Source organism: Suricata suricatta, chromosome 9 (genome assembly GCF_006229205.1).
Source record: "Suricata suricatta isolate VVHF042 chromosome 9, meerkat_22Aug2017_6uvM2_HiC, whole genome shotgun sequence".
NCBI classification, from domain to species: Eukaryota; Metazoa; Chordata; class Mammalia; order Carnivora; family Herpestidae; genus Suricata; species Suricata suricatta.
The window spans coordinates 49691131-49714302 of NC_043708.1; the positions used below are offsets into that span (position 1 = coordinate 49691131).

The window sequence follows — 23172 nt, forward strand, 5'->3', positions numbered from 1 at the left end:
AGGAGAAAAATCTCTGATTTCTTTCATTCATTTTAAGTTTTGACTTAGTTGAATAATAGAGGCTTAATTATGTAAAAACTAAAATTTCCAGTGAGTCCTTAACTTACTTAATAAAAAGAAAAATTGAATTAGTTTCACATAGAATGAATGAATATGAAATATTCCTCTATTATATATCAAGTGGAGAATTAGTAATTCTTGAAGAAGACACTGAAATTTGTAAGAATAGTTGAGTGCTGTTATTATAAAGCTTTTTCTGGTGACTTGAAAGGAACACAAACCTAATTAACAAAGAAAAATAATTTTTAATTAAAAATGTCTATGGCAAATATTCAAAATAATCATGACCATGAATAATAAAAAAATTACATAGGTAACAAGATAAATGGAGATCTGACCATTTTATATGTAGCTTTTTTTATAATCCAATTTATTTTTTTAACATATGCAATTATTTTCCATCATTTACACTACAGTAGTTACAATGATAGTCCAAACAGAAAAGCAAAGTAAAAAATCAAAACCCCAACTTCTATTTCATGTAATTAGACTTATACAGAAATTAGAAGCTTAAGTAACAACTAGTTAATCACCTAATTTCACAGCTATCTGAAGTGGTGATCATTATATAGCAGCTTATCTATGATACATTCAAGATACATGATACAATTTATTACTTGCCCATAAGCTACAACACAGCCTGCTTAATACCTTTCCTTAAATTCCACCTCTATACTACAATATACTTGAGGTCCATGCAAAAAACTAGCTACCCTTTATGTAGGAAATGGATGATTAAGTCTTTGGTGTTGTAAAAGCAACTTCATTTAAACATAACCACCCCCACCACCAAAAAAAGAAGAGAAAAAAAAAAGTAACGAAAATAATAAGGGCAAAACCTAAGACACACTTCCTAGGGGGAAAAAAACCAGCATGTAATTTCTGAGATATCATGTGACCATAACTATAAATATAAATACATGTTTCACTTATTGACGCTCTATAATTAAAGGTCATCCTGAGTTTCTAAATTTCCGAGCATCTCATTTTTGTATCATTAAATATATTTCCTTATTAAACCATTTCCTTAGTAAACCATTTACTTGTTATATCTGAGTCCTGACCTCTTCAATTAATATAATTGCCAACGTTTAGATATTAATTGTAGAAGAATGCATAATTGTACAAAAACATCTGAACACATTGTGTATACTTATGTATTGCTACTTACAGGCATAGAACAGCTGGAGTTGCCAAGATATAAACTTCTCAGAATCATTGTTGTGCTTGTGTTACTGCTGAAACTACCGTGACCCAGTGTTGAAGCCTGTTTTGATTTGATCCTCTTCTGACTTAGGCCATTATCAATTGATCTCTGCCAAAAGAGAGGATCATAGTTTCCCCATTCATTCAGAACTACTGCAATTCATTGGTCAGTTTTACTTGTCATTTTTTCTTAGTTAGAAAATTAACAAAATATTTGTTAGCAGAATTTAGTTGCTTGGGTGGCCCTAAGGTTTAGAAATCAGATAAGTGATTACCACTTTTATTTTTATTTTTCTATTGTCAAGGTCTTTTTAGACTCTGTACATTGCATATTTTTAAGTTTTTAATTTTAATTCCAGTTAACATACAGACTAATATTAGTTTCCAGTGTACAATACAGAGATTCCATACTTGCATACATCACCCCAGACGCATCACGAGTTCCTGCTTAATCCCCGTCACGGCCCGTGTTTCACCCATGCCCCACCCACCTCTCCTCTGATACCCATCTGTTTGTTCCTGATAATCAGGAGTCTGTTTCTTGATCTCTCTTTTCCTATTGCATGTTTTGTTTCTTAAATTCCACAGATTAATGAACTCATATGTTATTTGTCTTTCTTGCACTGACTTACTTTGCTTAGCATTATACTCTCTAGCTCTATCCATGTCACTGCAAATGGCAAGATTTCATTCTTTTTTATTCTTTTATTATTTATTCAGCATATGTTTCATTATACATGTATTCCATTGTGGACATATATATTAATGCACCAGCAGTGCATGAGTGTTCCTTTTTCTTCACATGCTCACCAACACCAGTTGTTTTTTGTGTTTTTGATTTTAGCTATTCTGATGGGCATGAGATGATTATGGTTTTGATTTGCATTTCCCTGATGATAAGTTGTGATGAACATCTTTTTATGTGTCTGTAGGCCATCATATGTCTTCTTTGGAGAAATGCCTGTTTCTGTTTTCTGCAGAAAACAATTGGATTGTTTTTTGGGTGTTGAATTTCATAAGTTTTTTAAAATATATTTTGCATACTAACCCTTTATCAGTTATGTCATTTCCAGATATCTCCTCCTATTTCAGAATGTGTACGTTGTTAATGTTTAGAAAACATGTTTTCCTCTATATTCTTGTGAAAAATGATAACATTTACAGATATGGTGGTCTTACTGTGTGTAGCTATTTCTTCCGTGTAGGTGGCTCTGATCTCTTGGACATGAACACATGGGCGCTGTTCAAGTTTTGGAAAAAATAAATTATACTTTCAAAATAATTAGGAATTTGTTTTAAAGTTATTAAACAAGCACAACCAAATTTTTTATTCTTTTGAATCTGTTGCTAGCTTCTATGTTACCAGCTCCAAAAAAACCATCTTATAAGAGCTCTCAGACTAATAGTTAGTGATTTCTCCTTTTAATAATAACTTTTATTTTCTCTTCTTTCTTTTTCTTCCTCCATTCACTTACGCGAAAATGGCATTTTAATTTGACTGTTTCATTACTGATATTTCCTTGGATTGAATATCAGCCTTTCCTGTGTGACACAGGCTCTCTAAGGTGACTGTGCTCATAACTCTGCTGCCTCAACTATCTGAATCCGTCCTCTTAAAAAGTATGCAACACACACACAAACTTTTCTTGCAAACTCTGTGTTGTGGATTCACCTGCTTTAGTTGATAATTGGCCAATAACATGCATTTTTAGCTTCTACCTAAAGATGCCCTTCCTATCTTTGCTTGCTTGACTGTGTTGCTTATCTCTCTTTGTGAAGTAGCTAATATGTATTTGTATCTTCCAAAAAATTCATGTTGGAGCACAAGGAATACTTCAATATTTCTATGTTTTGTATGTACTTAACATGTTAATATCAAACCTATTTTGTATGCCAAACTGATAGAAACTCTCAAACAGCGGCACATGGAAAATTTAGTTCTTACAGCCACAGAGAGTGTGGGCTTTCTCATAGATAAAATGTTACTAGTGGTTTTACTTGATTCTCCATGTATACTGCACATAGGCCTAATGTTGATGGGTCCAGCTGTATCACACAACTTCCATGGTCTCTGTGTGGAATATTGGAATATCAGCATAACTGGCCGCCATGCTTTATTACTCCAAACATCTGACTGATCATTTAAAAATGTAAATCTGATCAAATATTTTTTTCTGCTTAATCCCTCCAGGGGCTTCCAAATATTTTGAATATATTCAAATAATATATTGTGGCCTAGATCATGTTTGTCTTTGCTTGCCTTCTTCTCTCTTACTTAATCTAGACTTCATTCACTGTTCTGGTTACACCATCCCTAGAGGCCAACGTTGTCTATGCCTGGGGTCTCCATTTTATTGATTCTCCCTTGTATTTACTTAGATAATGTGGCAGGGGTGTTCTTAACCCTGAAGACTTATCACTTCAGAAAGCCTTCCCTGACAGATCTTTCTGAAGTAACATTCCCTTCCACAGGTGCACTTTTCTTAATTTTTAAAATGTTTTTATTTATTTTTGAGAGAGAGACAGCATGATCAGAGGAGGGTCAGAGAGGGAGAGAAACACAGAATTCGAAGACAGGCCCCTGGCTCTGAGCTAGCTGGCAGCACACAGCCTGATGCTGGGCTCGAACCCATGAACTGTGAGATCATGACCTGAGCCGAAGTCGGACGCTTAACTGACTGAACCACCCAGGTGCCCCAACACTTTTCAATACCCAGTTTTATTTTATTTTTCTCATAGCACTGAATCCATCAAATTATGCCATTTGTGTGTTTGGGCATAAACTCCCTAATTATAGAGTCTATATCTTTTCAATAGCTCAAACAGCTTGATTCATGGAAGATTCTCAATAAATATGTGTCAAATGTTAAGCCACTGCTTTGACAGAGATATCTACATTTCTAGCTATGGTATAAATAAAACAGAGTCCAAATTACTAGTACCTCTTGAGTCACTCTCTGAAATCTCATCCCATTTTACCCAATAGAGAAGGCTTAGTGAAATGTGAATGAGAATGATGTTATAATTAAATCTATATTAATATATTTAGTTTTCAAACTGTTGATGATTTTTCTAGTTATAGTTTTTAATTGATTTCTAGTCTAATTTCACTATATCAAAAACCATACTCTGACCCATTTTTAACCTTTAGAAATAATTGAGACTTCCATTATGCTAAGCCTGTGGTCTACTTTCATAAATGATCTATGTGCACCCACACAAAGAATGTGCACTTCGCAATTACTGTGTTTCAAATTGGTCACATTTGTTAATTGTGTGTTCAGAGTCCCTTTATATTTTTCTGTCTGCACTTTTAACAACTGTTTATAGAGATTAATGTCTATTAATATGGCTGTAGATTGGTCTACTGTTTTCAATTTTTGCATTATATATATTTTGGAGGGATATTATTAGTACATATAGATACATAATTATTATAACTTCCTGGTGGATTATATAAGTATGTTATCTTCCTGATATTATATTTTCTTGGTAGATTATTGTTAAGAGTGTCCATTTTTACCTCTAAAAGTGCTTCTTTACGTAAAGCCTCTTGTGTCTGTCATTAATTTAACTACACAAGTTTTTTTTTTTAACTTTTTATTTGAATTTCGGTCCGTTAACATGGAGTGTGATATGAGTTTCATGTGTGCAGTGTAGTGACCCAGCACTTCCATACCTCACCCAGGCCTCATCCCAGCAGGGCACTCCTCATGTCATCGCCTCTTTCACCCATCCCCTCCCCACCAACCTCCCTTCCGGTAATCATCTGGTTCTCTAGTTAAGAGTCTGTTTCTTGGTTTGCCTGCGTTTTGGTTAGTGTTTTTTGGGAGTGGAGGGGAAATGGTAAATATTCACCTCTTTTACTTACCAATTTTATGTGTTTTTATATTTATAATATGTCACTTGTAATCAGTACATAGGTTTCATTGTTTTAAGCTTGGTGAGACAAATCTTATTTTTTACTCTATTCAATCATTTTTCTTCCTTCATGATCCATTATTTTATTTGCCTTTCTTGCCTTCTTTTGAATTTGTCATATATTTTTAATTATTACATTTACTCCTTTATTCAACTAAGAGTTTTAAATTATCTTAGTATCTTTTATTGGTGACCTCCTTAAAAATTACACCTTGCATCTTTATTACTTTATCACTTCCTCAGTAATGAAAGAAACTTAGAATACTTTAACAGTATTTACCCTTTTTGTACTTCATGTCATTTTTGGCTAGTATTTTAATTCTATGAATATTTTCAAAACACAAGATATTGTTTTCTTCTTTGTAGCAATCCTTATTCACTTATATTCAAAAACTTTTTTTTTCAATTTTGAGTTAAGTTTTGTTTATGGTGTGAGGGAATGTTGGAGGTTCATTACTTGTGGATGGATATGCATGGGTTCTAGCACCATTTATTAAAAAGATCATTCACCACTGAATTTCTTTGGCACTTAAATTAAAAATCAATCGGCCCCGTGTATTAGGGTCTATTTCTGAACTATTAATTCTCTTTTATTGATTTATATGTCTGTCTGTATGCCAGTACCACACTTTCTTAATTAAAGTGAATTTATAATAACTCTTGAAATCAGAAAGAATAAATCTTCCAAGAGTGTCCATCTTTGTCAAAATTGATCTGATATTTTGGCTTTGTATTTCCACTTAAATTTTAGGATCATCTTGTCAATTTCTACAAAATGTCTGATAAGATTTTGAATAAAGTTGTGTTGAAATTGTAGATCATTTTGAGGAGACTGCTATTCAATGGTGGGTGACTGATATTGGCAATATATTATAATCAAGCAAAGAAAAATTCAATCTGCCTCATTTAAAAAATGTTTATTTAGAGAGAGAGAGAGTGACTGAGTTAGTGTGAGTGGCAGAGAGAGAAGGAGACAGAATCCAATGCAGGCTCCATGCTCTGTGCTGTCAGCTCAGCAGGACTTGAACCTAATGGTGAGATCATGACCTGAGACAAGTCAGATTCTTAATGGACTGAGCCACCTTGGCACCCCAGTCTGCCTCATTTTGATTTTAGTGCTTTGTAATATGTAAATTTGCTTTATAAATAATCTGAGATCATATGTAAAGTTTTCAGCCAATTTTATTTAGAATCATCAACTTTTGAGATATAGCTTTTAGTCTCTTTGTATATATGTATATTTATCATAAATGCATAGTAACCTGGCCATTTATTTAAAAATTTCTGGAGAGTTTCCTACAAAGACATTCTCAGGGGTCAGGTATAGATAGCCACCTTTAAATTCTAGGATACCTTTTTAATGGACATGGTAGGTTTACTTTTGTGCAGGGATCACAAATGCACATGTTCATGGAGACTAATCTTGTAACATATATAAGTAAGTCTTCCAGATAGTATGAAAATAAAAACTGTTGAAGCTTGCTATATGTCCCCACATTGTAGAAAAGAAATACTACCTATTGCCAGAATTCTGTATTTGGGCCTCTGGCCTCCCTTTTGAAGCTCAGGCTCAAGTTCGCGTTTCTTCAGGAGGGATGAGGTGGTGTATATATTATTACCAGTCTTTATAGAGAGTTACAGAGTAACCAAGGTTTCCTTAAAAGTTATGTTGGATGAAGAAATTAGAATTAATACACTGAGAATTACAGGGCTGGGGTTTTTATTCTACAGAGGAATATGATATAAGGCACATTTTTGCCCATGAATCTCCTTGATGGTAGATAATGTCCTCATTTACTTCTTCTAACTATCTTGGAAATTTGGAAAGACTATGAGCAAATAAACTTAGCTTGTGGTATTCATTTTTACAATGATAAAATGTGACATTTATGTAAGTTCTAACTTAGAAAATTATCATTATCTACTTTTTTTTTCTACATTAGAAGATCAACCCATGCATTTCTAAGTAATTATCCAGAATTGTGTTATTGAATTCAAGGCATCATTCTTTAGGATACATATCACATTTGCTCTGGATTTAAAATTAATTTTGTGTTGTATTCTTGAAATATTTCCCAAGATGTATTTGCCTTCTTATAGTGGCTTTAGTATTTGTGATGAGATAGGAATAGTGTTTAATGTTCCTATTGCTTATTGTGCTAGTGTTTTTATATGTGCATAGATATATAGATAGATATGTAACTCGTAGGTGTTATTGAATTCTTGGATGGTTGTTTCCCATCAGCTACATTGTGTACTTCATGATGAAAAAAATTTTCATACTAGCATTGTTTGTATTAGAGTAGTTTAATAATATTTTAATTTACTTTCATAGATTTTATGGCCTTGTGGTTTCATAATGTAAATAAGATCCAGTTATTTTTTCAAAGTTTTTAATATTTATTTATTTTTGCGAGAGAGAGAGAGAGAGAGAGTGAGTGAGCAAGCATGAGCAGGGGAGGGGAAGAGAGACAGGTAGGTACAGAATTCGAAGCAGACTGCAGATTCTGAGCTGTCAACACAGAGCCCAATGTGGGGCTTGAGCCTGCAAACCATGAGATCATGACCTGAGCCAACGTTGGAAGCTTGACTGACTGAGCCATCCAGGTGCCCCAAGATCCAGTTATTTTAGCTAAGATCTACTGTCTGCTTCTGCCAGACATGTAGAGGTTACTGGGCATGGCTCCTTGGAGAGGTATGGGAAGAACGTAAGGTAAATAATGATTATGATACAAAGTAAAAATCATTCTTAAAATAGAGACATACAATAATGCCATGGAAGAGCATTTAAGATGGAAAACAATAGTACCTGTAATAATACCGAAGGAAGACAATATCTCCAAGATTGTCTCTGTTTTTGGTTGACTGAAACAATAATTGGTATTTTGGGGGGGATAGTAGACTGGTAGAGCTAGAATGGATTACTGAGACTATATTGTGGAAGAATTCACAGTACAGATCATAGTCTGCTTACTTTTTAACATTAGAAAATTAATTTTAGGATATTATGTCTTATTTTTCAATAATGGCATCTTGTTTATATTAAATAGAATTTCCTCATTCATATTAAGTTAAAAGCTATATCATTTTGACTCAAATATTTACTTCACCATCCTGCTGAGTGAGAAAATCTTATTTATACCTTTTTATATAGCTCATGTTTTTGAGGTGAAATTGTCCTGAGTTCCTAAATCTCATAGAATTTATAAGAGTATAATGTAATAAGTTTAAGAGGAATAATTATACATTTATACTTCCTCTCAAAACTGAAGGTGTAAGCTAACATACATTGTTGTGAATTCATAAGTTCATAATAAATTAATCATTGGAGATGGAAAAATTAGTGTAAATAAAAATATTTTGATTTTTTACTGATATCTGACAAAAAATATTTTTAAAATTTCTAATTTTTTTAACAGAAAATGTTTCTTTACTGGAAATGGTGCTTGCTGTTAGTGGTATTTCACTACACAATGTTAACATTGGTAAGGGCCACTGACTAATGTATAGAATGCCTTCCCTTTTTAATTTAATTACAAAAAGTAGTTTTAAAAGCTTAAGTATAGACATTGCAAATAATTTAGTCAATGTTAAAGGAACATGTACTTAAATTTTATCCACTACACATACTTTTGCTATTTTTCTAGAACTTTCATAACGATGTTCATGACATCATCTTGTGTATTGTAATTACACCATCTAATTACAAGACTGAACATATTTACATCAATTACATAATTAGTTATAATTAAGCTAATTAGACTAATTATACAATTAGACAATAATCAACTGAAAATTCCTTTTTACAAATCATGGAAATTCACATGCAAATAGCCTTCTATCAGCACAGAATATTAAATTTATATGAGCAACAAAATAAAATTAATGTGGTGTGATAAAAACAGTTATAAGTAGTAAAGTTTAAACCATTCTAAATATATATATATTCAAATGAAAATATCCATGCCATTTTATAGCAATATATATGCACACGTTTGTTGATATCCTGTTTTGTTATAGATTATGCTACATATTTTTTAAGTATTATGAAAGCTGTTTGTTGAGGATGACAGGGTCATCCTGAATGCCTTTATCATTTCCTGAATATAGTGAATTAATTAAGTAGGCTGAAATTCTCCCATAACTCTCTGTTATTTTCTGTAGGATTTGTCTGTATTAGCCCTTCTCACTCTTTGCCATACTGCATATTCTTACATATTAGCCTAGATGGCTGTCCTGTAGGTTCACATATTTTGGTACCTTGATTTCTTAATATTAGAAATAAATGATCTTAGCTCATCCAGAATAATTCTCCAATACCACAAGAGCCAAATCCTTGGGATCATGGATCTAGAGTTCACAGTTAAAGTTATTCTTTTGTATTTTTTTGTCTTTTCTTCTCATGTACCCATTTTGCTGCTCTGTTCTGCATAAGAGTTAACTAGAATATGCTGTGTGCAAACTGTTAGAGTTACTGAGCATGGGAATCATCTCAAAGGGAAACATGGATTCTCTTTTTAAGCCTTAACAATATTACTTCCCACTTTATGTTCTTTCTTTTGGATTGTATAAGCAGCAGGCACATTCCTGACCACAAAACTTAGGTATACAAAATATTTCAAGAATACATCCACTGCAATAAGTGACTTCTATATTTTAATGGCCAGAACTTATTTCTTTTAGCCCAGATGTATCTGATTATTTTACATATTTCCTTCCCTTGCAACTTATTTTCCATTTACATTTTCTTATTCAGAACTGACTGTACAATTCTGTCAATAGCCCCTAACTCAGCTTCATAAATCTAACTTTCAGCCTTCCCTAATGTTAATTTTTTTTTATTCCTAGTACTATTCCAGACAATATGGTTTTTAAAAAATGTTTACTGGAAACTTATATGCAAGAGAGTGAGTTGGCTTTTATTTTTTTCTAGTCAGCAATGTGTACTCGACAGCGCGAACTACACAAATATCAGAGGTAGAACTTACCTAGAATTATCTCATATAATGGAAAAGGAAGATTGATGCAAATCTGTAATACACCGTGTGACCACAAGGGTAAACAGCTGATTCCCGTCTCATGGTTCATTGACTTGAGCCCCAGGTTGGGCTCTGTGCTGCCATCTTGGAGCCTACTTTGGATTCTGTGTCTTCCTCTCTCTGTGCCCCTCCCCTGCTGTGCTCTGTCTCTGTCTCTCAAAAATAAACACTGAAAAGATGGCAGAGTTGGATATTATAAAGAGTCCAACATCATGATGAATGTAATTTGATAGGATTGTAGAGCTTGAAAAATAAGGAAAATTCTTCTTAGACTGCATAGGGTCTCAATAAGAAACTAAAGATTTTTGAAATGGTGTATCACTGAAGGGCCGGTCAGGATATTTTAGCATGGGCATAGCATGATGAAGACAGGTCTGATGGCAGCTACAGGATGATTAGAATACAGGAGAGCTGTGGTTCTCCATAGGAGACATGCATTACCCCAGCCAAAATGAGCACTCAAACAATATTTGTTAAATCAATGATGAATCAGGGTCTAAAGCAAATATTATGACAGTAGGGTTGAAAAGGAAAGGTCATTTTGTGAAAGGAAAATTAAAGAATAATCTAAAGCTTCTGATGTCATTGGATGCAGGGTAATGAGAAACAGTAAAATGTGAATGATGACATGACTTCTGAGTCTGGATTCTGGGAGAATGATGGCAACTTCAATTAAATATAGCATCCAAAGAGAAAATTCTTATGAGGTAGTGCAGCCAGTAAAATGGAGTGTACTTGTGAACTCACTAACTTTTACATGATAGTGTGTGCCCTACTGATGAAGTTGTCATCAACCAGTTATCAGAGAACAGGAGATGAGGTTAGAAGTCAGAGGTGTGAAGACATGTACAAAGAGGCCAGAAGCATCTAAGAGAAAGAAAATTTAGAAAATACATTAGCAAAATATGAGGTGGTTTCTTTTTGAAGGGAGGTGGCTAATGCAGGAAAAATGGGAGTCAACAGGTGACATAAATAAACAAATAAGAATGATCGAGAATTAGAAAACCACAATAGATTATTTTAAGAGATCCAGAGAAAGGAAAAATTCAAGTGCAAGATCATAATTGCTAAGAAACATTGCAGGTAAAAGGACAAGAAAAAATTAGTAAAGTTACATTTTATTAGTTACAGTGCTGTTGATTTTTTTCAAATACATTTTTTCTGTTGTTTTGCTTAGAGATTTATTACAAATCTATACATTGATACTAATTGAAATAGTGATTCTAATTAGTAGATTAGAAAATTGCAGACTAAAATTTGACCAACAGATAGAAAATAAAATGGAAAACAACCAAGAGGTGACTAAAGTATGATATGCTAATTACCTACACAGAGGGGCTATCAAAATAACAAAGGTAATCTAAAGTGTTAGAAAAAATCAGAGAAATATAGAACCATAAAAATAGATTTATTGAATTGTAACAAAAGAGCATTATTAATGACATTAGTAGGTATGGCCAATCGGAGTGTTGAAGTATTATTTTTAAAATATGGATTAAAAATAATTTGTCAGTGGAAACAGAAACAAATACTGGCAGACCATAATTCACTCCATGTGAATAGAGAGACTTTATCACTAAGTATACATCTAAATGGCACCAAGTATATATTTGAGAATCATTATTACTATAAGATTGCTTTTAGAATATTGACTATATTTGTTAACATCTATTGAATTCATACTGGGTTCTAAGCAGATAATAAATTCTGGAGAAACAAATATGTGCAAAGCGACGCCTTGAGTGATGAAATACAGGTAGTTATAGCACTTTTAATTGAAAAAGTATTCATTTACAAGGTGTTTCTTCTATGCTAATCCTGTGCTAGGTGCTTGAAACATAATGCTGAGATCAGGACAGACCCTTACTGGCAAGGGGATGAGTCTAGCAGAAAATAAATTTGTTATTGAAATAAAAGGAAAGATGATACTGTATTATGGAGAGAAAGACAGAAACAGATCTCACAAAAAGGGCTATCTCCTCTTTCAGAGGTGAGGAAAGGCTTACCTGTGGAAGTGAGGAGTGTTGGGATGTGAGAATGAGGTGAAACTGATTAGGCATAGAAAGATGGAGAGTCAAGCATGTGCAAAGGTTCTGTGGTAGAAGGAACATTGTGTGCAAGGCACTAAGAGATGAAATGGGGAGGAAAGGAGAGTGCAGGTCATCTAGGGTTGGCCATCATGTTAATAGCGATAGTGTCATTATAAGAATGATAGTTAAGGTATTATGTGATTTAAACAGAAATAACATCATCAGATTTTCATATTTAAAAAACATTGTGGAGGCATCTTGCTGGTTCTGAATTGAGCAGGGAAATGATGTGATAAGATTTTTATATTTAAAAAATATCCTGTAGGTGCTTGGCAGGGTCAGTCAATCGAGCATCTAACTCATGATCTCAGGGTCATGAGTTCAGGCCCCATGTTGGGCATGCAGCCTATTTTTTTAAAAAAATTGCTGCTTATATATTATTATGTTTGTTTGTGTTCTAAAACTATACTAACTATATTCAGGAATTTCTTAGCAGAATGTAGGGTTTAGAGCATTACATTTAAAAATAAATAAAAAGAATAGTCAAGATTGAACATGTTTCAAAGTCAGTAAAGGGATCTGAGAGGGAGATACTGAATGTATGAATACAAAGTAACTGAAAGTCTATGATTCTTGTTTTTAAAGAAGGAAGAGTAAATTTAAAAGAAAAGAGCTGAAGTTCAGTTTTAGGATATGTTAAATTTTAGGTGTGGGTGAGACATCAAAATGACATGTTGAGGTAAAATATGGGTCTCTGTGTCTGAAACTTAAGGGAGAATTCTGGAATAGAGATACAGAACTTAGGAGAGGAGCGGGAAGATAGGGGCTGTGGTGGCAAGGATTAAGTCACCAGAGGAGTTTTGTAACTTAGAATTAACTGTGAAACAGAGTTCCAGGGAATCTTAAAGTCAAGCATTGAGAGGAGAAAGAAAAGTGGAGAAACCCAAGCCATAGCAGTCCCAGAGGTAAAAGGAGGAAGATACATCACTTTATTCAAAAATTGTCTGAGGAGGGGCCAAGATGGCAGAACAGCATGGAAGTTCTCTGCTTCTCTGTCCCTGAAATGCAGCTAGATCAGCACCAAACCTTTTTGCACACCTAGAAAATTGATCCAGAAGAGGGTAGAGAGCTGTATTTGCAGAGAGAGGACAGAGAAAGAGTTGGGGAGAGTACAGGAATCCTCCCCTGCCGAAAGTAGCTGGAGAGAAAGACAGAGTGGAAACATACACGAGTGACTGAACAAGAAAGGAGAAAGGATAGGGTTTCAATGCCATTAAGACTCTGTTAGCAGGGGAGACCAGAGTTGGAAATTCCACAGCTCAATACCTGGCAGTGCTCTGCAGAGAGGACGAAACCCCAGGAGCAGGCAGTGAGATCTGCAGGGTCTTTGGGACACACGGGGAGAAGCGGTTCCCCTGCCTGAAGGGCATTTAATAGAGGCCACAGGCCCTCCCTACAGACAGAGCTCCCAGTGGACCCCAGAGGAAATTATTGCTGCTATGGGAACAAAGAGGCTAGGGTACAGTGAAACCTGGCATTGGCTATGTGTTGTAATTTACCATAATCTCTGAACCTCTGTTACTATGTGATTTCCAAAACTTATTTTGGGGCAAGCCGGCACCCAGTACAATCTCTGAGCCTCTGTAGCAGTGTGACTGCAGGAACATTCCTGGGGACAAGACCGTGTCTGGCCATTGCTCAGCAAGACACTCCACCAGAGGGTCCGAGCAGATCCAAGCCACAGGACCCTCAGATGCAAGGGGTTTGGAAACATCTGAGATAAAGTTTGGGAGAGAAGTGCTGCCTGGATGCAAACGATGTAGAGGTCGGGAGTGCACAGAAGCTATAGACAAAAGAGAGGTGCTTGATTGCCAGTTGGTGAGAGCACAGAATTCTGGTGCAAAGACTGGAGAGCTGGGTGATGCCATTTTCATGACTCCGGGGCATGGGTAGGCACTATACCAATCCACCCCAGTAAAATAAGCAGTGCCACCTAGTGGAGTATATGGAACTGCTACACCAAGGCCCATCCAACTATGCCCACCAAGCCCTAGAGGACCACCATAAGTCTGTCCACATGCTTAGTTTACAGACTATAAAGTGTTTCATAGATTGACTTGTAGGGGAAACTGGATGTAATTTGATTTGGACTTCATTCTGTTCGCTGGTCTATCTGTTCTTTTTTTTTTTTATTCTTGGATACAGAAAAAATTATTTTCTATTTTTATAAAAATTTTTATTTTCATACTATATTTTAATTTTTTTTGTAAATTTTCTTAGTTTATTTTACTTTCATTTTTTCTTAGTCTATTTTACTTTTATTTTATTCTAAATTATTACATATAATTTTTTAAATCTTAAACATTTTCTTATTTTTTTTAAATATTCATCTCTTTCCATTTTTTCTCTAGTATATCAATCTTTGTTCAATAACCAGATTAAGACACACCTAGGATCTAGCTTCCTTTATTGATTGCTTTTGCTATTTTTAATTTTTTCATTAAAAGTTTTTATTTTATTAATGATTATTTTTCCTCCAAATGACAAAATAAAGGAATTCATCATAAAAAAAGAATAAGAATAAGAATAGGAAGAAATGACAGCCAAAGAATAATCAACACAGATATAAGTCATATGTCTGAACCAAAATTTAGAATCACGATAATAAGAATACTAGCTGGTATTGAAAGAAAGCATAGATCCCTTTCTTCAGAGATAAAGAAAGTAAAATCTAGTCAGGACGAAATTAAAAATGCTATAACTGAGGTGCAATCTTGAATGGATGCCATAGTGACAAGGATAGATAGAGCAGTGAATCAGCGATCCGGAAGACAAACTGATGGAGAATAATGAAACAGAAAAAAAGAGGGAAAGTAAGGCAAAAGAGTACAATATAAGAATTAGAGAATTAAGTGACTCATTGGAAAGGAATAACATCCAAATCATAGGAGTCCCAGAAAAAGAGAGAAAAAGGGGTAGAAGGTTTATGTGAACAAATCATAGTGGAAAAATTTCCTAACCTGGGGAAAGACACAGACATCAAAATTCAGGAAGTACAGAGAACTTAACATTAGATTCAACAAAAACCAAACATCAATAGTGGTAGTCAAATTCACAAAATAGACAAGGAAAGAATCATGAAAGCAGCAAGGGGGTAAAAAAGATCTTTAACATATAAGGGAGGACACATCAGGTCTACACAGACTTATCCACATAAATTCGGCAGGCCAGAAAGGAGTGGTAGGACATATTCAACGTGCTGAACTGGAAAACTCTGCAGCCAAGAATCCGCGATCCAGCAAGGCTCTCATTCAAAATAGAAAGAGAGAGAGTTTCCCAGACAAACAAAAATTAAAGGAGTTTTTTTACCACTAAACCAGCCCTGCAAAAAATTTTAAGGAGGACACTCTGAGGGCAGAAAAGACAAAACAAAAAGACCAAAAGCAATGAAGACTAGAAAGAACTAGAGAATGTCACCAGAAACTCCAACTCTACAGACAATGAAAGGGCAATAAGTTCATATCCATCAATACTCACTCTGTCTATGGACTAAATACTCCAATCAAAAGACATAGGGCACGAGAATGGATGAGAAAACAAAATTCATATATGCTATTTACAGGAGACCCATTTTAGAGCTAAAGACACCTTCATATTGAATGTAAGGATATAGAGAACCATCTAGCATGTTAATAATCACTAAAAGAAAGCCAGAGTAGCCATACTTATATCAGACAATCTAGATTTTCAAATAAAGACTGTAACAAGAGATGAATAAGGGCATTATATCATAATTAAGGGGTCTGTCCACCAAGAAGACCTAACAATTGTAAACATTTATGCTTTCAGTATGGAAGTACCTAAATACATAAATGAATTAGTCACAAACATAAGGAAACTCATTGACAATAATACCATCATAGTAGGGGACTTCAATACCCCACTTACAGCAATGGACACATAAACAGAAAAGGAACAAAGAAACAATGGCTTTGAATGTCACACTGGACTGGATGGACATAACAGATATATTCAGAACATTTTACACTAAAGCAGCAGAATACACATTCTTCTCCAGTGCACATAGAACATTCTCCAGAATTGATCACATACTGGGTACAAATCAGCTCTCAACAAGTACAAAGAGATCGAGATCATACTGTGCATATTTTCACACCAGAACGCTATGAAAGTAGAAATCAACCACAAAAAAAAATTTGGAAAGAAAACAAATACTTGGAGACTAAAGAACGTCATGCTAAAAGATGAATGTGTTCACCAAGAAATTAAAGAGAAAGTTAAAAAGTACATGGAAGGCAGTGAAAATAATAGCACCACAGACCAAAATCTCTGGGATGCAGCAAAGGCAATTAGGAGGGAAGTATTCAGCAATCCAGGCCTTCCTAAAGAAGGAAGAAAGGTCCCAGCTACACAACCTAACCTGGAAAATGAGCAGCAAATAAAATCCAAAACCAACAGAAGATGGGAAATGATAAATATTAAAGCAGAAACTCTAAAACAATGAACACTGCAGAAATACAATAATAAGCAATTATATGCCAATAAATTGGTCAATATGGAAGAAATAGACAAATTTCTAGAGGTATATAAACTACCAAAACTTAAATAGGGAGAAATAGAAAATTTGAACCAGACCCATAACCAGTAAAGAAATTGAATTAGTAATTCAACATCTCCCAAAACGGTAGTTCAGGTCCAGATGGCTTTCCAGGGCTTTTCCATTTAAGGAAGAGAAAACACCTATTCTTTTGAAGCTGTTCCAAAAAATGGAAATAGAAGGAAAACTTGCAAACTCATACTATGGGGCCAATATCACCTTGATTCCAAAACCAAAGACCCCACAAAAAAAGAGTACTATAAACCACTTTTCCTGATGAACGTGGATGCAAAAATGCTTAAAAAGATACTAGCCAAATGGGTTCAACAATACATTAAAAGAATTATTCACCACACTTAAGTGGGATTTGTACCTGGGATGCAGGGCTGGTTCAGTATCCACAAATTGATCAATGTGATACATCACATTCATATACAAAGGACAAGAACCGTATGATCTTCTCAATAGATGCAAAGAAAGCATTTGACAAAATACAGCATCTTTTCTTGATAAAAACCCTCCAAAAAGTAGGATAGAAGGATCATCCTTCAAGATCATAAAAGTGATATATGAAAGACCCACCACTAATATCATCCTCAATGGAGAAAAACTGAAAACTTTCCCCCTAAAGGTTAGGAATGCAACAGGGATGTCCACTTTCATCACTGTGATTCAACATAGGATTAGAAGTCTTAGCATTAGCAATCAGACAACTCAAAGAAATAAAAGGTATCCAAGTCAGCAAGGAGGAACTTAAAATAGTACTCTTTGCAGATGACATGATACTCTATATGAAAAACTCAAAAGATTCCACAAAATATCAGCTAGAACTGATCCATGAATTCAGCAAAGTCGCAAGATATAAAATCAATACACAGAAATCTGTTGCATTCCTATACACCAATAATGAAGCAACAGAAAGAGAAATAAAGGAATTGGTCCCATTTACAATAGCACCAAAACCCATAAAATATCTAGGAATAATCCTAATCAAAGAGGTGAAAAATCTGTATGCTGAAAAGTCTAACAAGTTTATGGAAGAAATTGAAGAGACAAAAAAAAAGGAAAAATATTCCATGCTCATATATTGCAGGAACAAATACTGTTAAAATGTTGATACTATCCAAAGCAATCTACATATTCAATGTAATCCCTATCAAAATAACACCAGCATTCTTCACAGAGCTAGAAAAAACAGTCCTAAAACTTGTTTGGAACCAGAAAAGACTCAGAGTAGCCAAAGCAATCCTGAAAAACAAAACCAGTGCTGGAAGCATCACAATCCCAGAAAGTATGGTACTGTCACAAAACCAGACATTTAAATCAGTGGAACAGAATAGAGAACCCAGAAATGGACCCAGAAATATATGGCCAACTAATCTTTGACAAAGCAGAAAAGAATATCCCGTGGAATAAAGACAGTCTCTTCAGCAAATGGTTTCCTGAAACTTGGACAATGATATGCAGAAGAATGAACCTGGTCCACTTTCTTATACCATATGTAAAAATAAACTCAAAATAGATAAAAAACCTGAATGTAAGATAAGAGGCCACCAAAATACTAGAGGAGAAAGTAAGCAAAAATCTGTTTGACCACAGCCATATCAATTCTTACTCAACATGCCTCCAGAGGCCAGGGAAACTAAAGCAAAAATGGACTGTTGGGACCTCATCAAAATAAAAAGCTTCTGCACAGCAAAGGAAAACAATCAGCAAAACCAGAAGGCAACCAAAGGAATGGGAGAAGATATTTGCAAATGATTTATCAGATAAAGGGTTAGTATCCAAAATCTATAAAGAGCTTATCAAACTCAATACCCAAAAAACAAATAATCCAGTGAAGAAATGGGCAGAAGACATGAATAGACACTTCTCTAAAAAAGACATCCAGATGGCCAACTGGCACATGAAAAAATGCTCAATATCACTCATCGTCAGGGAAATACAAATCAAAACCAGCATGAGATACCATCTCACACCAGTCAGAGTGGGTAAAGCCTATGCCTGAGCAAGCTTTTTTGCAAATGAGTAGGCAGTGCGTATATGTCTTGTCACTAAGTATCCCTAAAGAGTGTAAGAAAATATTCTGAAGAGTATATGAAAGTATTGCAATTCTTAGGATTTTTAAAATATTTTTTACTTTTATTTTTGAGAGAGAGAGAGACAACATGAGCAGGGGAGGGTCAGAGGGAGAGACAGACATAGAATCCTAAGACAGACTCCAGGCTCTGAGCTAGCTGTCAGCACAGAGCCTGACCTGGGGCTCGAACCCACAAACTGTGAGATCATGACCTGAGTCGAAGTTGGACACTTAACCGACTGAGCCACCCAGATGACCGTCAATTCTTAGTGATGTTATACATTATTACATATAGATGTTTTCTGGAAAAATATAACATTTTGAAAATAACTACTCCATATATGATTTCACTGGGATACTGTTTACCATTCCATAATTCAGTTACTTATGAGAGGAACTATTTTGAGAGGCTGTATTAATGACCTTAGAATGTAACAAAAATCTCAAGAGACCTCTTTTAAATTGGGCAGTAGTTTTTTTTCTTTGATTTTTATTGTTTTTGTTCGTTTTCTCTTTTACTCTTTAACTAATTTCAATATTCTACATGGTCTTTCCTGGCTCATCAAGAGTTTGTCTGACTTGCCTGATTTGAGTCTATCTATAATTTTGCAGATTTACCTGGAAGATCTAGACCTTGAACTCCTGAACCTAAAATAGCAAGAACAATAAAGATTTACAAATACTCATGAATACTTCTTTAAGGCAGCTCTATATCTGTCATCTATCATTGATAGATATATTTATGTTTATAAATTTAATTGCCTGTCATTAGATTGATTTTAATGACTGTTCTACCAATAGTTTTTCATTTATTGACTCTTCTTCAGAATCATTTTCTTTCAAAACGTTTCATGTTGAAGTCTGTATGGATTGCAGTGTTTGATGAATAAACTCCTATTATCAAGTACACTGTTCTGATCTTTGCATAATAATTTGCATAACCACCACCAGAAATACATTTCTCCCCCTAGGAAGCTAGTTTGCAAAGAGCATGTTATGAATTTTCATTGAATTGTTAGTTTTTATCTCCACGCACATTACAGTATTGTATTTAAATGCATGTGTTTTTTATTTTTGTTGTTTGTTTTTGTTTTTGTTTAAGGACATTTTCCTTCAACAGAAGACAATTTGCTACCTTTTGATAATAATATGATTTAATACAATGTAATTCTGTGATTCATCCATTAATTAATTAATTAATTTTTCTAATGACCTTTTCTACATTTCCAGGGTGAAACCAAGATCTTAAAACTAAAGAATCTTCGACCTCAGGACTATGCGAATTATAGCTGCATTGCATCAGTGAGGAATGTATGCAATATTCCTGATAAGATGGTGTCATTTAGACTTTCCAACAAAACAGGTATGGCGCTATCTCTCAGTGTCTTATGTCTGTTATCCACAGTTCATGTTTAAAAAGGCTCTAAGTTTCTTGTAGACCAAATGATTTCTATAGTATAAGTAGGCACAAGGCACCTTTTCTCCCCCAGAAGTCTGTGATACCTGAAAAGCTTTTAGTAAATGCACACTTTAAAATGCAATATGTTCCCATGTTATATTCATTTATATTGCATCGAATTGTAGCTCCTTAAGATATTGTATGCATAAATGTCACACGCATGCCCATATCCTGTTCCAAACATTCTGAGAAATATTAGATTCTTTATATAACAATTTATGGTCTAAATTGCTAAAAGTGTTTTGTAATTCCAAAGCTAGGTAAAAGAATCTCTCTCTTACTCTGTTTCAAGTCAAGAAAGTTAATTGGTAATTTCAGGTGTTTTTAGGAAAGTGTTTTTGTAGAAAATGTCAAAACATTAGCAGGATTGCAACTTAAGTCAGCCTGTGTTTAGTAATATAGACCTCAGAATAACTGCAAACATATTAAGAAGGATTTGTTAAATGAAAGAGCAAAGAGAGAGTGTGGGAATGGACTGTCTTTTCTACGATTGTGTATAATCACCTCAATCGATTAGAATTTGAACTGGTATTGCAAAACCTCCAGTGGCACTTAATATAAATTTTTACTTTTGAATAATGCTATCAAAATATGGAGTTTGAAAGAACTTTTCATATTAACAAAACACCTGGAAAACTGGGTTTGGTGTGCAAGGGTAGGAGTTTTGATTTTACCACTTATTAACTTGGATTTTGTCAAGCAAATCACTTCACACTTCTTTGCCTCAGTTTCCTTATAAATTCTTAATGTTGTAGGGCAGAATTAATGAGTTAATGAGCATAAAGCACATGATACACTGTCACTTTTTCTAACAAAGAGATCGTCAGTCTCCCCGTCCAGCTCATTTAGTAAGAAGATTAATCCTGGGACTTTATTGGAAGGTGGAAAAAACGTGTGCTCAAACATTGATCCAGCGTGTTCCATGAGTTGTTAAATTTTCGAAAGGTCATTTTTAAGACACATTCATTCATTTATTCTTCAGAAATGTATTGGATTCCTATTATGGGTCAGCACTGACAGGCATAGGAATATTGGCTAAGATGTAAATTGCCTTAAACTGGAGAAGTGCTTTCTTAAGTAGCAGGTAAAAGTCATTTGTGGAAGGTAAAAGAACAATGTACTAGACGAAAATCAATTTTATTAAAAAGGATGAGAAATACTTGAGTGAAACTATGTTCCAGAAAAAATAAATATAAAATCCTAGCGGACCTAAGACTTATTAAGGTTAATAATCTCATTTCACTTAAAAAAGAAGAAATAGGATATTGAGAAATAAATATCAGAGAGTTACATATAAGAATTAAGTGTGATTATGCTATTGTTCTTGGCATGAAATTCTTTGTGAATTATTATAACAAATTTTGTTTTCTTAGTTTTCTTAATGTATTTTTAAAATACACATGACCCAGAGAGAAAAAAATTAGAAATAAAATGGAAGTTGGTTCTTTGGGATGGGGAAACATTGCACTAAGGAAAAATAGTAGGTATATTATTACATATGTTACAGCCTTGCCCTAGACAATGTTTTATTGATTTTAAATGTATTTCTTGTTTATTGTCTCAATTTATCTTTATAACAACTGGAATGTACGCAGGTAGATGTTTTGTTTTCTTTTTAGCATGTCTTTCTCTATCATTTGACTCATAACATACTAGCCTGTAGTGATTAAAGTATCCTCACTGGGTTGTTTTGAGAATGAACTAAATCAACATAAACAAAAATTCTTTAAAGACTAAGAGGTACAATAAAATTACTAGTTAACATTTTTTTTCTAATTCAGGAATGTACATTTTTATCATTTCCCAATGTTCCACAGCTACTAATGAAAAGGGACAAAATTTATCCTGGTGTTGGAAAAGTTATTTTAAATAGGAGAATGACTAGCTATTCAGAAGTTTTGTGGAGCTAGAAAAAAATGAACTTAAATATCAGCCAAAGTTTTATTAGGAAAAAATAAGTACTTTTTATCCTAACACTGAATAGAGAAGATTGCCGTGAGAGGTGATAGACTTTCCAAGTCCTGTGGTCTTTTAAAGCAGCTGGGTGACTTTGTTTCCGAGATGATTTTTTACAGTTGCAGCTGAGAAAACACAGATTTGACCCCCTGTCCTATGGAGAGCCCAGGAGCTCTGTAATATCGATGTTATGTTTAGCTCTTCAGTTTTCTGTTCCATTCTTTATTTTTCAGACTGAAGTGTTGCATATCTAGACTGAACTAACACAATAACCTATTATTCTCTTTTATAAATTATCTCAAAAAATTTTACATAGATGTTCACTGCAAAATGAGCATCAGAGTTATGATAAATAATTGGGTTTAAAAATACAAGGTAGTGCCTTATTTGACTCTTCAATAACATAATGGGGCATGTCAGGTGCCTGGTGCTTTACATATTCAAACCAGGTTTCTCCTGCATTTTCTCCATCTGGTTTGCTCTCAGTTGAGAGAGTTGGTGCATTTCAAATAGGTGAAATCATTGAGGTGGCTCTCAAATTGCACCAGGAATAAATTAAGCTTTCAGCATCTTCATGCAAACAGGTCAATAAACTGACAAGTGCATACAGGCTAGTTCATTGCTAACACTGGAAGATCAGGAGTCACCATTGCCATGATCGATGTGAGAGACAGGTGCTTTTTATGGTTTCACTCTTGTGGATCTTTAAATGACAAAAGTTCCCATATTTTTAACTCTTGGTTTGCAAAATGTCATGGAAACTAAAGTAATGTGGGGGAGAATATTCTATTACAAATATTGTA

The 23172-nt window shown here is 34.3% G+C and overlaps 1 protein-coding gene across 1 annotated transcript in view; it reads left to right on the top strand.

The window, feature by feature from the left end:
* MDGA2 (MAM domain containing glycosylphosphatidylinositol anchor 2) overlaps positions 1-23172 on the top strand; it is a 779701-nt gene that overhangs the window by 490445 nt on the left and 266084 nt on the right. Inside the window, exon 5 of the mRNA XM_029952652.1 lies at positions 20185-20317. Coding sequence (XP_029808512.1) covers positions 20185-20317 — 133 coding nt within the window. The remainder of the gene's footprint in view (positions 1-20184; positions 20318-23172) is intronic.